Raw genomic sequence first — 17,627 nt, forward strand, 5'->3', positions numbered from 1 at the left:
TTGTACCTAACTCTTCAAATTGGTGAAATCGGCAATACATATTTAGTCCTACGTCAAAAGTACTTATAGAATCAGGTTTTTATCTTTCCCGTGTGTGTTAATTAACACCCGCCAATTTCCCCGCCTTTTCCGTTTCAGAGTGGGCATTGTTCTAACGTCAAGTGTCATCTTTTGACAGCTACGCCGAAGTTTCGGTTGGTAGCGCTGGTTCTTTCTTTTTCCGGTCTTGAAGATGGTAAGAGTCGTTCTGTTTGCAAATTTATCCGCCGCGGTTTTGAGTTAAAAATATGGTACATTTACGCGATATTTCAATTTAAAAGTGAAAAACAAACTCGGCCAATAGTGATACAGGTGGAGAATCGACGAGAAAAGAGATATTTCACCAGAAAAGTGCATAGTTTGCGTTACAAAGTGTTGATTGCATGTGGCTCTTTGGCTTCGTTCTCGTTTCACCGCTTGTCACTGTTGGCCAAAAAGTGTTGATCTCTTGCTAATGGAAGAATTTTGGTGTTTCTGTTCTTTTAGGGTATTGATATCAATCACAAGTGGGACCGTAAGGTTCGCCGTACCAAGCCCAAGTCGTTGGATGTGTACCTGCGGCTGCTGGTTAAGGTAAGTTTTGAAAATTTGAAAGGGAGTGCATTGTTTACGTGCAGGGCTGGTAGTGGTTAGGAAAGGTAGTGGTCAGAATTGTTTAAACACCCAGAACTTTATTTCTCGCGTAACATATGATTACGGCTTATAAACCAAAACCACGATTTTTCATTTTCTAGCTTAAACGATTGCTTTGTAAATGATTCTTTATCGTAGGTAAAACTCCGTACTTAATATCTCTTAAGAAACACATTTATTGCTATTTTGAGTGAACGTCTCATGAACCATTTGCACCATAGTGGTTTTTAAGTCCTTTGTTGGCGCCCTTAACTACCATGCGGAATGTTTGCTTTGGTTTTTAGGCCGTTCACTTTATATTGTTTATTTAGAAAAACTAGCTTCAAGTTATTTCAAAATGTATATTCTTACTAGGTTTTTGATATATCGCATAGCAGAACTACTCTGGCTAACAAATCTAAACAAATCCGATGGTGTTACAAGCTTTGAGCAAACGGCTTAAAAACCAGACGTGTTGCCGGTAATGCGAGTAAACGGCGCGATTTTTGTTTTAGCTGAAATTTTGAAGATTTCGAATAGTTTTTCAATTAATCTTATCTGCTGTTATAATATAACCATTTACGTATGACATTGACATGGTTTTTGGAATGAAATGAGCTTCTACTTCAATAAATCAATTAAATTACTCATAGAAAACTTGAACCTCATTTTTCTCGGTTCAGCATTGTTGGTTTTTCGGCCCTAATCATATGTTGCTCGAGATTTAGAAAATAACATTTGAAATAACGAATTTTGTTTATAAAAAAGTGTTTTTTCAATGGACATTAGTTTGAAACCACGGTTTTAGAATACCAAACAAAAAAAAACATCTTTCAGGATCTTTAAAATATAAGATAAATAAAACCAATATCGTACTCACTAGAATAACATTTATAAGATAAACTGATAGCGGAACGTGATCAAGTTGCTACAAATAAGGCAATTTATACAAATTAATTTATATTATAGGGCTTATAGCATATACTAGGGAACAAACGGAAAGGATCAATTTGATGTAAAAAATCTCAAAACGAAAAATAAACCAATATCACCCAGCCCTAAAAACGTAATGCTTCAACCTATAACATGCTGAAAATGTAATAATTTACTAAAATTATCATTTTCCTTTTCTTGGATAGCTCTACCGTTTCCTGTACCGCAGAACGCACAAGAAGTTCAACAAAATCGTCCTGCGTCGTCTGTTCATGAGCAGAACCAACCGGCCACCAATTTCACTATCCCGGGTGACCAAACTGATGAAGCTGCGCGGCAAGGATGAGAACTCCATCGCCGTCGTTGTCGGAACTGTGACCAACGACAACCGCAAGCTGTACTGTCCGAAGCTGAACGTTTGCGCCCTGCGAGTAACGGAAAAGGCCCGCGAACGCATTCTGAAGTGGGGAGGCAAGATCTACACCTTCGATCAGTTGGCTCTGGTTGCCCCAACCGGAAAGAACACCGTTCTGATGCAGGGAGAACGAACCGCCCGCGAAGCTTTCACCCACTTCGGACGTGCCCCCGGAGTGCCACACTCCAACACCCGGCCTTATGTCCAATCAAAGGGACGCAAGTACGAGAAGGCTCGTGGTCGCCGTAGTAGCTGCGGTTTCAAGAACTAAGAAAAGAATTGTGGAAATTCACATTGTTGTCGGTTCTAAAGGAAACAACATCTTTCCTTCTATTATTCGTGTATTTAAGTGAAAATATATGAAAAATGATTCCATGAAATCGAATCTTTCCAGTGTGTCATAAGTGACTGTGCCAGTAGTTGACTAAAACCTGGTCCTGGTGTTGAATGCCGAGAATTTTCTTCATTTTGGCCACGTCCTGGTTGGAGCTCATCTTGCGGATGCAGACCACTTTGCTGAAAGTGAAAGAAAGCCATGTTCAAAGTGAAATAGGAATCCACTGCATCGGAGACTTACTTTTTCCACTCTTCGATCATAGCCCGAAGATGCTTGTCCAGAACCAGATCAGTAAACAGTTCCTCGTCTACAGCTTTGAGGATTTTTTGGAGCAATGTTGGCACTGGAAACGAGAAGAAACGGTAATGTATTCAATTCTGTTTTGATGGATGTCCATCGACGGTCGCATCTTTTGGCGATAAATTCGATTATCAATTGATGAAAGACACATCGTACTTATTGAAAAAAAAACTTACATTTTAAAGGAAGATCACCCTGCCACACGCAAACAGCAACCGTTTCACGATCGTCCAACAGATCGATTCTCATTATCCCAGCTGATGGATTTGGAGCGACCGCATCCTGACTTAGGTTAATTATTCTGCACTCGCTGGCAGCTTTGTAGGATTCGGCTTGCGTCCGAACCAATTTGTGCAATGGTTCTGGTAGCATCTTTTTAAGATTTCTCGCCAAACAAGCGCCTTTTACGTACGGCGCCCGAATTACTATCTGTATTCCGGCGATCACACAGAAGCAAACTGATGTGAAGTCTCCTTTCAATATCTGACGGAACGCTTTTAACGAATACTTTGCTTTCGACCGTTCGTCGATCCGATCGTTGTCATCGTCGGTTTTGCTATAGCCCATCCTTCGCATGAGATATCCTTCTTTCTCAGTTTGAACCATCGCAAAACCTTCCTCTGTATCTCGACCTAACCAAGCCGGAACCGAAGGGCTCCCGAGAGTGATACTCTCTGTCAAATATTTTGCCCCAGCCCACAAAACGAAACTGAAATGGGCATGCAAGTATGCAAAGATTGAGTCCTTCCCCGTTAGATCTACAAGGGATCTGGTTTTAGTAGGATTATTCGCGTAGCCCTGGGTTATCCTTTGTGCCCGTTGTGATCCTTGTGCTATGAGGTCTTCATCATGAACCGTCCGCGCATAACCTTGCAATTTCTTGGAGATTTTGTTCAAGCAATCCGCCAGAAAGGGCTGAATGTTCAGTAGGAACATTTTATCCTTCATCAAAATGACTATTGAAAACAGTTTGGTAAAGCCGCGCGCTTCTGAATCCATCAGATGGAAGGTATGACTTAGCACGTGACCCCGTTGAGCGTCTCCAAAGAACACTAATCCGCCTCCTCCATCGTCACCGGCGCTGCAACTGCTAGACGACGGGGATGCAGCGGAGCACACTTCGCTGCTGATACTCCGAAAGGCGGCCTTCTTGACCAGCTCGATGGTCTCGTTGATGACCGGGATCTGGCTGCTGACAAAGTGTGCGTTGCTGTCCGGGTCCTTGCTGACCATTCCGAGACTGTTGCCAATCGAGTTGCAGGCCGCGCATCCTTTCCTGTCGGTGTCAAAATGAATGTCCAATTGTTGGATGTTGGTTTCCCGCAAGGTCTGGGTGCAGAACAGCGCACCAGGGCCTGAAAAGGTTGGGAAGAAAAATGTTTTAATGTTATCTGGATAGGTGTAATTACTATTAAGAAGCAATGTAGTATCGGTTTCGATATAGTTGTTGCTTTGTTTTCTTAAGAGCATCAAAACAAGGTCCCGCTATTTAAACCCTTCACAGAGAGCAAGCCCATTAAAGGCGCGCCCCTTATCAATAGGAAGTCAATCCTTTCTTGAGAAAACAGAACAGTAATACTGTTATGCATGCATTGGAGCCCTAGAAATTTTGTTCGAGCATCCATGTCTGTTCTCTTTGCTAATACTCTGTTCAACATATTTTGATCAATTCACGTTCCCAAGTAGCACATGTAACAACTCTTGAATATAAAAAATAAATTAATGGTTACATAATGGTTGGATTTAGGATGCTTGAAACATTCCAAGTCACGGTTGATTGCATTTGGGTAATTTTTCAGTCATCTTGAAACAAAATGTGTTATCAGTTTTTAAGCAGTTACAGGGTCATTGAATTGTAACCATAACATTGAACTGTCATAAGCACTCAAGTCACAATAAAGTTTTTAATTAGACTATCCGAATTAGTAGATGCCAAGTAACAAAAACACTATAATAATATCATGATATAGAGTGAGGGAGCCACCATCCTGATTTGAATTTCTAACACCATTGATGTCTGGTGCCGAATTATAATCTTGATACAGAGATACTCTGCCGTTGGACGCATAAATGTCACATGTTACATTTTAACATTTTTGAGGTTTTGATGTTCAACGTCATAATTTGATACGTATTTTCGAAATATTTTGTCAAAACAGAGGTTTTATTCTAGAAAACTCGAAAAAAATTTGAAGTCAATTTGTCACATTCGAACAAATGGACGCATACTTGTCACACCGGGATAAATGGACGCATATTTGTCACACTAAAAAAAGGAGATATAACAATCACACAAAAAGACACATAGGACTGCGTTATGTGTCCTGAGGACCATCCATAAAATATACCATGCATTTAGGGTCATCTACAATCCACGTGGCTAGTTTAGAAGGGTGGCTGGTAAGCATGCAAGGTCTTTCCCTACTTTCAGAATTTATATGAAGGGTTGTCCATGAAAGAATAGGGGAGGTATTATATTGTCTAGAACCTCTCCAAGTATAACGTGAACGGCTTCTTGGGAGAAGACGATATGAAACTGTGACATAATTTAAATTTTCAAGGCCTTTAAAAAAGTGATAAAGAGGAACCCTTTAGCAAACCCGTTTTTTTTCTAAAACTCATAATTATTGTGATATGTTATGGCGACAAAATTTATTCAAAGTATGAAACGAGTACAAAGATTAATCAGACGCTTCTTGCTTCGTCTCAAGATCAATGAAAAACGATTTTTCCTTTTCGGTAACAACAGGTTGAACCACTTTTTTTAGAGAAGTTTTCTTTTTTTCTTCAATTCCTAGAGGAGCATTTTGCCAACGTACATTTGTATCAAAAGAGGATGAATTCTTTACAACCACCTTAAATTGCTTCTTAGAAAACAACTTGCAGTATTTAAGGTCTTTACTGTTGATATTGTTTGCGTATCCAATTTCATAACGGCCTTTTTTAAACTCCACTATTTGCATGGAATCCACATACGGGCGTGGCTTGCAGTGGTTTATCGTATAGGTACTCCAAAACGGTGAGCTTTAAAGAAGTCAGTTGCTTGCATATCAAGTACGTCAACATTGTTCTTTGCATTGCCAACCACAGACTTGAAGTTTTCATAACTGACGACATGTTCATGGCGCATTTTGGAATCAAACGCCGCATGGAAAAGAGTTATCGGTCATAAACGTATGTCCCGATTGAAAGTTCTACAAAAGTATGCGCTTGATCTGAATTTCATTATTGTTTATCAGTAGAGTAATGTGATGGGATAAATACCAGTTCTTATTTTGCGAACAACAATTATCCAACTAAAAGATAATTGTCTTCAGGTCAGCGTACTTCATAATAACTTTGAAAAAACAGCTAAGGATTTCGTTGGCTGTACGACCATTAACTGACTCGGACCAAATGCACGCAGACAATGGGAATGCTCGTATGTAGGGGCCAACAGACGCAAAGCTCTCATTAAAGACCAGCAGCCTTTACGCTAATGCTCTTGAACCTATCCAACCGTGGAAGCCGTATGACCTAGAATATAATCTATAAACAATTAAGAACTTTTTGCAAATCCACAGAAAAAACTATTTCACCTGGTAGCACTTTGTCACCATCATCTCGATAAGACAGTCGTGATTCCTTTGGACGTTGAGGATGTTGTGCATGTCCTTGTCCAGGGCATAGAAACTACGCCACTGCCGTCAAGAATCGGTTGGTCAACCTCTGGGACCGGTAATGGAACGTTTGCTGGCTCCGCAAACAAAACACGATCACCTGTGTCATTTTTTAAATCGAACCCGAGGAAGTCCTTTTCCGATTCCAGCCACTGGATTGTCTGTATTGGATATTCCATTTCCGGTTCCACTTCTACCGACAGCAAAAAATCACACCAAAGAAATACAATCGTCGCTCGCGAAATGTAAAAACAAATTAACAACAACTTATCTCTCAATTCACAGTGTGACAAATATGCGTACATTTTTCGCCTGGCCAGTGAATTTCGCGGCATAAGTGTCACATTCGGGTTTTGATTGAAAAACGTGGGAAAAATAGTTGTTTTTGGCGATGTTTGAGTCCGGCCCAACGAATATGAATATTCTTCTATAGTTTATTGGGTTAAAGTCAATGAAAAGCAAAATTTTGCGATAATAGGATGAATGTATTTTGAAACTTCAAATGTCGTTTTTCTCATTTTTCTTGTTTGTAACATGTGACATTTATGCGTCCGACGGCAGACTGCACATGCACACTTTTTTGTATACACACTAATTTGGAATTGAATTCAATAATTAAAACACAATGCGAATTATTCCAAAACATGCCAAACGTCAAACGAAGCGAGTTACCCTGAAACATCAATAGCTATGGAAGCAAATTACAATGTAACTAAATTCAATGTTGAGGTGAGTCACATCAATGTTGCAAAAAAAAATATTGTTACTAGTAACTAATCTTCATAAGCATACTAGTTGCAATGTAACTTGTTTATGATTTGTAAAAATGATAGGTTACTTGTAACCCTTATGTAACGGATGTGTATAGCCCCATTTATATGATCAACACTGCATGTGAAATGATTGTGCCCATATCGGAAATTGTTGAATACTGAAAAGTTTCATGTGCACTTAGAAAAACGAATTTTGGTATTATCGTTTAAAGTACTAAAAATTATCGTCTAGTTTAATATTGTTTAGTGCACAGAAATTTGACAAAACTGTGATTTGTCTTAACAGCCATTAGTATAAAATAAGGTAGATCGAACGTACTTGAGTGTTAAGTCAATAGCAGTTACAGTTACTTCTATCTACTTTTTTTTTTTAATTAAGAGGTTTTAAATCTAGTTGTTCATTCACCTCTGCTGAAATATGTGTATTACAGTCGTTGTTATAATTACAATTTCAAATGTCTTCAATTTCACATTTTTTAATAAATTTCAATAGTATTGATTCGTTCTTTGGGTCATTATTTAGCACAGTCTGTATGTTGTTACTTAAGCCTATTTCTTCTCTAATATTTTCAAATTTCATACAGTTGAGTAGGAGATGTTTGACCGTGAGTTCCACGTTACACGTTTCGCAGTTTGACAAGCTAATATGGTCAAATAGGTGCTTCTTCGTCATCAAGATATGACCGATACGAAGTCGAGTGAGAAGACGTTGATCGCATCTATCAGTTCGGTCATTCCATTTTTCGATAGCCGGTGAACTTCCACTAGACCTGCGAATTGCCGAAATATTCGTCCGCAAATACGTCCGACTGGCCGAGAAGCCAAACCATGCCTTCCCACACTATCACGAAGCTGCAAACACTATCTTCTTGGAGTTTACTGGACACTCCATCCCCCACATAACCGAACTTCAGCGAGTAGGACGCCGCTCGTGGAACTATGCTCGCATTAGAGTGGACTGGTCCATCAAAAATGTTTTCAAAAAAGGTCAAAACGTAAGTTTAGCGAAAAGCTTTACCAAAGAACTCCTCAATGAAAAGTACCAAACACACGCGAAGATATTCTCGGATGGTTCTAAAGCCCAGAATGGGGTCGGAATTGGGGTAGTAGGAAACAGACTATTGGTCGAAAGGAGCTTACAACATCAATGTAGTGTATATACAGCAGAAGCAGCAGCCCTAGTAGCGGCAGTGCGATATGCCCCTAAAACGCATACCGTCATCCTGACAGATTCAGCAAGTTGCGTAGCAGCAATCGAAAAAGGAGAATCCGACCATCCTTTCATCCAAGAATTTGAACAAATGGCAGCAAAGAAAAACGTAGTAGTCTGTTGGATACCGGGTCACTCCGGAGTCTTAGGCAATGAGGAAGCGGATCAAGCAGCAGAACGAGGTCGAAATGCGAGGCCACTCTATAGATCGGTACCGGCAAGTGATGTGATACGATGGATGAAAGGACTATTTCGAGGCAAATTTCAAGTCAAGTGGGATTCACATCGTCCAACATTCTATCTACTGCCTAATGCCTTTCCGAGAAAAGTCTATTTTTGCTTCTTTGAAAAATGTCAAAGGCATCTACTAATCTCGAAAATTTGTATTTAGATACAATTATTCGAAGCTTTTTCCCTATAGTTTTTTTTCGCATAGCTGTTTTTTTTTTTCATAACTTTTAAAAACAAGAACAACAACAGTGCTTTAATGATTAGATGCTGCTTGTCGACCAAAATTCTTGTTTTATAAAATGTGGGAAAATACTTATCCGTCAGAATTTTTGTATCAATCTTCCTATGAAATTACCAGCAAAAAATAAATTTCCATTCCTATTTATAAAGGAAAACGAAACCCAAAGGTGTGCATAAGTGATGCTAAAATTATGTCATTAAAAAATCAAGAATTTTCTAACTATGAAGTGTTATTTGAACACCTGCTTTAGAAAGATGTTGATAAATCTACGGCCTTCCATAAGGGTCATGTTTTGGAATTGACAGTATGAAAAGTAAAAAATATAGAGATGCAAGTAAGCAAGAATCGATTGAACCATACACGACCTTTTACTTAAGGCAGAAGCATTATCCAAATCCAAACATCAGTACATTGAAAAATTACATAAGTTATCAAATCTTTTGAACCACCATGTATGCGGTCGTTTGATGAAATATGCTCGGAAATATGCCTGTATAATATATTTTTGGTAAATGATCAATATAATAAGTAAGAAAACTGCTGTCTCTATGAATCTACTTTTAATTTTAAATTAGAGATTTAGAGATATAATAATAGAGACATTTTTTTCTTTACTGTTATTGATACTTATTTAAGAACAAAAATATATTCATGTTACTATAAATGATAAAACCTAAAAGTTGGTTTAACCGAGGGCGCGAGGTTTTTAGCTAGCTAAAATGATAGGTTTCACCAAAAATTCCATTCCGCACATTAATCTCTGCTAATATAACATAAAAATATCACTTTGCATATAAACATTTACCATTTGTTATTTTAGATTCATGTTTTCAACTTTCTGATTAATGACATTCAATTTAAGTGACATTGTGACCAGATTTGTTTTATTTTCGTATTAAATACATAACAAAGTTTCATGACAACAAATAAAATGTTGACAAGTAGAAGTCAGTAAATAGTTACAAAGTGGCAATCAAGACCAGAATGTTTCAGTTACTGTAACATGCAAATGTTACGGATGGATTACAGTGCAACTTAATGTGAGACCGTATATATATATATATATATATATATATATATATATATAGTTAGTTATTGCCGATTTCACCAATTTGAAGAGTTATGTGTAGATTGTGATTTGCCCGCTTCTTTATCTCACACCGCGGGAATCGATTTAGTGTACACGCTTACATGTGACTAACGAGTAATGGGTTATAATTAGGTAAATTTCAGTAACAAAAATCGATCAACCCGAAATGAGAGTGAGTGTGAGATAAAGAAGCGGGCAAATCACAATCTACACATAACTCTTCAAATTGGTGAAATCGGCAATACATGCTTGGCAGTAAGTTTTTCCTTAACATATTCCAGATGACTTTCAGCAATCCTGTATACAATTGCAGATTTGCACTTCAGATCCTTCTGAAGCCACTCTTCGCGCTTTGCAATCTTCCTCTTTCTCAGTATCGGTTTCCAAAATTCTTGCAAAAGGTTAATCGTTAATCGATCATTCCATGCAATCTACACAAACTCTCCGCTCTTCTAACAAAATCTTCATCCGAAACATTTAATTATCAATATTGATTCCATTCCATGCATGGGTTCGAGTCCCATCGAAGGGAAAGTGGTTACCTCCAATACATTTTCCAAATCAATATCTTCCACATAATGTACATATTCACATATGAGTTTTCACAACATTTTAAATTAATGTCTTAATAAATGTTCTTTGATAAGGGTATCTTACAGCCATCTGAAATATGGTCTTTATCCCCATTATTATTTATTTATTCAGACTAAGGCCGAAGTGGCCTGTGCGGTATATAAGAGTCTTCTCCATTCGGCTCGGTCCATGGCTACACGTCGCCAACCACGCAGTCTACGGAGGGTCCGCAAGTCATCTTCCACCTGATCGATCCACCTTGCCCGCTGCGCACCTCGCCTTCTTGTGCCCGTCGGATCGTTGTCGAGAACCATTTTCACCGGGTTACTGTCCGACATTCTGGCTACGTGCCCGGCCCATCGCAGTCGTCCGATTTTCGCGGTGTGAACGATGGATGGTTCTCCCAACAGCTGATGCAATTCGTGGTTCATTCGCCTCCTCCACGTACCGTCCGCCATCTGCACCCCACCATAGATGGTACGCAGCACTTTCCTTTCGAAAACTCCAAGTGCGCGTTAGTCCTCCACGAGCATCGTCCAGGTCTCGTGTCCGTAAAGGACTACTGGTCTAATTAGCGTTTTGTAGATTGTCAGTTTGGTACGGCGGCGAACTCTATTCGATCGGAGCGTCTTGCGGAGTCCAAAGTACGTACGATTTCCAGCCACTATGCGTCTCCGAATTTCTCTGCTGGTGTCATTTTCGGCAGTCACCAGAGAGCCCAAGTACACAAATTCTTCTACCACCTCGATTTCGTCACCACCGATGCAAACTCGCGGTGGGTGGCTCACATTGTCTTCTCTTGAACCTCTGCCTATCATGTACTTCGTCTTCGACGTGTTGATGACTAGTCCGATCCGCTTAGCTTCCCTCTTCAGTCTGACGTAGGCTTCCTCCATCTTCTCAAAGTTACGTGCCATAATATCTATGTCGTCGGCGAAACCAAATAGCTGGACGGACTTATTGAAAATTGTACCACTCGTGTTAATTCCTGCTCTTCGTATTACCACTTCCAAAGCGATGTTGAATAGCAAACACGAAAGACCATCACCTTGCCGTAACCCTCTGCGGGTTTCGAAGGGACTCGAGAATGCCCCTGAAACTCGAACTACGCACATCACCCGATCCATCGTCGCTTTGATCAACCGTGTCAGTTTATCCGGAAAACCGTGTTCGTGCATTAGCTGCCATAGCTGGTCCCGATCGATTGTATCATATGCGGCTTTGAAGTCGATGAATAGATGATGTGTGGGCACGTTGTATTCGCGGCATTTCTGCAGTACTTGGCGAATGGCGAACACCTGGTCCGTGGTGGAGAGTTCGCCCATAAAACCCGCCTGGTACTGCCCCACGAACTCCCTTGCAGTTGGTGCTAGTCGACGGCATAAAATTTGGGAGAGTACCTTGTAGGCGGCGTTCAGCAATGTGATTGCGCGATCGTTGCTACAATCCAGTTGATCGCCCTATTTGTAGATGGGACACACGACACCTGCCATCCACTCCTGCGGCAAAAGTTCCTCCTCCCAAATCTTGGTAATGACCCAGTGCAGCGCTCTAGCCAGTGCCTCACCACCGTGTTTAAATAGCTCTCCTGGTAGTTGGTCAACCCCAGGGGCTTTGTTGTTCTTCAGCCGGCCAATCTCCTCCTGGATTTCCTGGAGATCCGGAGCCGGTAGAATTATGTCCTGCGCGCGTTCTCCCAGGTCCATCACCATACCGCCATCTTCGTCTGCCACATCGCCATTCAGGTGCTCTTCGTAGTGCTGCCGCCACCTTTGGATCACCTCACGCTCGTTCGTAAGAAGGTTCCCGTTTATGTCCTTACACATATCAGGCTGTAACACGTGGCCCTTACGTGAACGGTTTAACTTCTCATAGAACTTTCGTGTGTTATTAGCGCGGTACAGTTGCTCCGTTTCTTCACGGTCTCGATCTTCCTGCTGGCGCTTTTTCCTCCGGAAAATCGAGTTTTGTCTGTTCCGCGCCTGTTTATATCGTGCCTCGTTCGCCCTCGTGCGGTGTTGCAGCAATCTCGCCCATGCTGCATTCTTCTCTTCCACTAACTGCTCACATTCGCTGTCATACCAGTCGTTTCTTTGATCCGAAGGCACTGTGCTTATTGCAGCAGTTGCAGTGGTACCAATGGCGGAACGAATATCTCTCCAGCCATCTTCAAGAGACGCTGCGCCTAGCTGCTCTTCCGTTGGGAGTGCCACTTCCAGCTGCTGCGCGTATTCTTGGGCTAGTCTACCGTCTTGTAGCCGCCCAATGTTAAGCCGCGTGTTGTACACCGTCGAGAGTTTTGAGCGCAGGCATACTGCAACGAGGTAGTGGTCGGATTCAATATTCGCACTGCGGTAAGTGCGGACATTCGTGATGTCGGAGAAGAATTTACCGTCGATTAGAACGTGATCGATTTGGTTTTCCGTTTCTTGGTTAGGTGATCTCCATGTGGCCTTGTGGATATTTTTGCGGGGAAAGAAGGTGCTTCGGACTACCATTCCGCGGGAGGCTGCGAAGTTTATGCATCGTTGGCCGTTGTCATTCGATACGGTGTGCAGACTATCCGGTCCGATGACCGGTCTATACATTTCCTCCCTTCCTACCTGTGCGTTCATGTCACCGATGACGATTTTAACGTCCCGCAGTGGGCATCCATCGTATGTCTGCTCCAGCTGTGCGTAGAACGCTTCTTTCTCGTCGTCGGGTCTCCCTTCGTGTGGGCAGTGCACGTTGATGATGCTATAGTTGAAGAAACGGCCTTTAATCCTCAGCTTGCACATCCTTGCGTTGATTGGCTGCCACCCAATCACGCGTTGGCGCATCTTACCCAGCACTATGAAGCCGGTTCCCAGCTCGTTGGTGGTGCCACAGCTTTGGTAGAAGGTAGCCGCTCGATGCCCGCTTTTCCACACTTTCTGTCCTGTCCAGCAAATCTCCTGCAGCGCCACGACGTCGAAGTTGCGGGGATGTAATTCATCGTAGATCATCCTGTCGCAACCTGCGAAACCTAGCGACTTGCAATTCCATGTTCCAAGCTTCCAATCGTGATCCTGTATTCGTCGCCTAGGTTTTTGCCGATTATATCGAGTCGCATTATCTCTTATATTGTTCGTAATGATTGGTTTTCTAGGCGGCTTATTGGGCCTGCGCAAACCTCCTGTCTCGTCGGAGGGTCGTCGTGTCAGGGCTGTTTAGCGTCCCACCTAACACCAGGACTTGGGCTTGTGCGCTTTGAGCGGCACACGGTCGCTTTGGTGGGGCCTACTTGCGGATACATGCAGCTTTTTATAGAGGTTTAACAGGGCCCACTGTCAAACCCCACCACATCCTAGGCAAGCCCCACAACTCGCAGATGGCCTGGGGAGGGATCGTCAAGCCCTTGGACATAGTCCCTGCTGCCCGTCTTTATCCCCATGTAATACCTAAAATCGATTCTATAACATTCCCCAGAAAACCATACCCCAGAAAACCATTCCCCAGAAAACCACTCCCCAGAATGCACCATTCCCCAGAAAACCATTTCCCAGAATGAAACATTCCCCCGAAAACCATTCCCCAGAATGCACCATATCCCAGAATTTTTTTTTCATACCTTTAAAAAGCAGTGAAAAAAAGATTTTTTTTAACGGGTGGCAACTAAAAAACCGGAATGAAAGAATGGCTCGGGAAAAAACACTCATTTGCCTTTTCCGAGCAAATGCGTATTTTAAAAGAAGGAATCATCTATTCTTCTTCTTCTTATTGGCATTACATCCCCACACTGGGACAAAGCCGCCTCGCAGTGTTCATTAAGCACTTCCACAGTTATTAACCCGTTTCGGCCCGGGCTACGATTTCAAATTGTAAAATCCACCGTTCTCTTGTTTTTCGACCGATTTAGCATTAAGCACTTCCACAGTTATTAACTGCGAGGTTTCTAAGCCAGGCTACCATTTTTGCATTTGTATATCATGAGGCTAGCACGATGATACTTTTATGCCCAGGGAAGTTGAGACAATTTCCAATCCGAAAATTGCCTAGACCGGCACCGGGAATCGAACCCAGCCACCCTCAGCATGGTCTTGCTTTGTAGCCGCGCGTCTTACCGCACGGCTAAGGAGGGCCCCTCCCTATTCGTAAACCTTATTTCGGGCAAAGTCGTGCTTTTCAAGAAGGAATTATTTACTCATTTTTCTATTCGTGGGCCTTATTTTGGACAAACGCGTGCGTTGCCCTATTCAGGGAAAATGCGCGCTTTAAAAGAAGGAATCATCGACTTAATTGCCTTATTCCGGGCAAATGCGTGGATCCCTATTGGTTCCCTCAATCAAGGCGTGTTTTTTGTTTTGTGGTGAAGCCAGAATAGACGTGACCACGCGATGCGACGTGACACGACAGTGCAGTTTGACATTTCATTGATAAAAATGTTATTCCTTTGCGTGAGCCGCGTCACGTCGCGTTTACTCTGGCGGGCACCTTATGGTCATTATGTCAAAAGGCACATTGTATTTGAAACTAATAGCTTCCAACAATTACCACAGTGGTCCTTACACATCCAACTCATCTCAATAAATAATTTTTGTATGGTCTTGCGATGATGTTTGTAAGAAAACAAAAAAATTAAATCATTTTCATCTATATATTCTGTTTTCTGAGGAATGGTTTTCTGGGGAACGGTACATTCTGGGAATTGGTTTTCTGGGGAATGGTACATTCTGGCGGTTGGTTGACTGGGGAATGGTACATTCTGGGGAATGGAATTCTGGGGTATGGTTTTCTGGGGAACGGTTTTCTGGGGAATAGTATAGAACCCCTAAAATCATGTGTTGAAAGTCACTTCTTATAGTACTTATCACCTTGAACAGGTAAATATTAAACGGTTGGTATATCACAATAGATCTAAAGAATGGTCGCGGGTGGCTTAATCCCCGGAAATAGGCAATTAACTTTGATAAGAAAATTATTTTGAGCTTTTTAGTGGAACTTAATTGTATCTTGACAGATACGTATTTCGACCTCAACAGTAAGGCCGTCTTCAGTGTCTTGTACTTGACTCGACTTGAAGAAAATGATCGCAGCTTACACTATTTATACTATGCGTAGGTATAATAATTTATCTAGGTACTTATCTAGTTACATTTACTACGGTGCTTACTTCTACTTGCTTGTTGCGCTTAATGCTTAGGTATAAACTTGAAGAGCCAGGAGCTACCATTTCCTTGATCTTTATTCAACAAGCGCGTTTGTACCTGTCGGTAGATTTCCAAGCTCTCAGCAACATCAAGTTTCCACGGAGAAGAGACATTTCTTAAAATTTTAATGTTTGATGTCGTAATTGAATGATTTTCCTGATATACATGTTCAGCTACCTTAGACCTAAACTCATAATTTAATCCCTTATCAGTTTCCCTCTTAGCCTTACTTACTTGTGCAATATGTTCTTTGAACCTTACATCTAACGATCTTTTTGTTTGACCTACATATACTTTATCACACTGTATCTGTCAAGATACAATTAAGTGGTGGAATTCAATGGGATTGTATTAACTCGTTTTATGACAAGTGAATTAACTTTGATTGAACTGAACTCGACACTGTTTTTTCATAAGGTAGAAAGTCACAAACGTAAACAATGACTTTTTTCGTAAATTTCGTGCACTGCTAGCGGTAGTATCCACTTCCATCCCACAGAAGGCGCGGTGCTTTTTCAGTTTTCGATGGTAGTTGACTAGAAGCAGCCTTGATTTCTAAGGAAAACTTCAAATTGTGTTGTAACGCAAGATCAGTATCTGGGCCACATAAGCTGATAAACTCAGAGTGATAATCAAACACGTGTATAGTGGCTTGTGGTTTAATCTGGGTTTTATTTTATAACTAACGTCATATTAATCATTGGCTACTATGATCTTCAATTGTTTCCAACAGTAGTACCAAAAAAAAAGTTTCCGGGAAAGTTCAGGCTGTAGGATAATGTCGTGTGGCCATTCGGCAAAATCCGATGCAGTGTAGTTTGGCAACTATCATAGCATTCTATATTGTAAGAAACACACATATTCGCACATCTCCTCATCCCAACTTACCTCAAATAACAAATTAGTTTATGGTACCTCCGACTAAGTAGATTCAACAAAAGATTCTTGAGACAATTTTACTGTTGAGGATTAAAACTCTGAGAGGAACTGATAAAATTGGCCCTCTTCTTATAACAAAAGAAAATATTCTGAATAATTTACTGTTTATCTTCAAATTTGCCTTCTTTTTGTTTCTATTAGGTATAAAAAGAGTAGATACCATAAGATGTGAATTTCTTAAAAACCAAACTAAACATATATCGGTTGGTACCTACCCACAGTTTAACAGTGGAAGTAACAATTAAAATGTGTAATCTAATGTTGTATGTTTCACTAAGTCGCTTGTGACAAATTACAGTTTCGATTTGTTCTATTAGGGTCGGTGTACCGGTAATCGTGGTATTAGTGACAGGTCCAAATTGATTAATTTATAACAATTGATAGGAATATATTTCCTGTTATGTAAATATATTGGCAGAAAGCTGTTCTCATCTACTTTTCAGGAAAAATATTGTTGATACTTCAAAATATTTTCTTTTGAAAAACGCTTCCTCTATTTTCTGGTACATGGACAAGTAATAGTGGTACTAGCTAACCTCTGTTCCTATAATAGTGAATCCCACTGGTTTCTTAAAGATTCACTGTTACAGGAACGGGAGGTGCAAGGGAGCCAAAAAGTTAAGGAAAAATGATGTTTTTAGATGTTTTCCCGGAAAATTTGTAAACTTTTTCGCACACATTCACTTTTTTAAGCAAGCGCTATGCTATGAAGTAATTTGTTAAAATCAAAATGCACTTAATCCAGCGAAAATCGAGTTTTCATTATTATTGGTACACCACTATTACTGGCACAGCCACCCTATTGGCAGGGTATTCTATGATTGTATTCTATAGGTAAATTGTGCAAAACTTGTCTGAATAGGACTGGACTATTTAGAATCTATTATACTTTCTGACAATAGTAGAAGTACTTACCGTGAGCTTCGCAAAAATGGCACAACGCAATAATCGCGTTCATACTTTTCTAATTTTAGATATCATCCACAGAAACTTGGTGAATTATAACACCTTACAAATATCACGTTCTAATATGAAGAGAGTATTGGCGAACGCACATTACCTAAAAAATATAAAATAATTAAACTGTAGGTAAATTTTTTATCA

General features: G+C 40.7%; 2 protein-coding genes across 3 annotated transcripts; one reads left to right on the top strand and one right to left on the bottom strand.

Annotated features, from left to right (window-relative positions):
* The first annotated feature begins 217 nt into the window (after positions 1–217).
* On the top strand, positions 218–2,384 carry LOC134202197 (large ribosomal subunit protein eL18). Of its 2 annotated transcripts, none has more exons than XM_062677252.1 (3): positions 218–235; positions 526–612; positions 1,791–2,384. In XM_062677252.1, the coding sequence occupies exons 1-3, from the start codon at positions 233–235 to the stop codon at positions 2,268–2,270; spliced, it is 570 nt and encodes a 189-aa protein (XP_062533236.1). In that variant the 5' UTR covers positions 218–232; the 3' UTR covers positions 2,271–2,384. The 2 variants fall into 2 exon arrangements, with proteins under 2 accessions (XP_062533236.1, XP_062533235.1); XM_062677251.1 differs by lacking the exon at positions 218–235 and adding an exon at positions 269–290.
* LOC134202196 (folliculin-like) lies at positions 2,323–17,611 on the bottom strand. Its single transcript, XM_062677250.1, has 4 exons — positions 17,439–17,611; positions 2,813–3,991; positions 2,577–2,679; positions 2,323–2,515 (listed from the first exon to the last, which is right to left on the bottom strand). Exons 1-4 carry the CDS (start codon positions 17,479–17,481, stop codon positions 2,398–2,400), a joined length of 1,443 nt encoding a protein of 480 aa, XP_062533234.1. The 5' UTR covers positions 17,482–17,611; the 3' UTR covers positions 2,323–2,397.
* Positions 17,612–17,627: the final 16 nt, after the last annotated feature.

This window comes from Armigeres subalbatus, unplaced genomic scaffold (genome assembly GCF_024139115.2).
Source record: "Armigeres subalbatus isolate Guangzhou_Male unplaced genomic scaffold, GZ_Asu_2 Contig1081, whole genome shotgun sequence".
NCBI classification, from domain to species: domain Eukaryota; kingdom Metazoa; phylum Arthropoda; class Insecta; order Diptera; family Culicidae; genus Armigeres; species Armigeres subalbatus.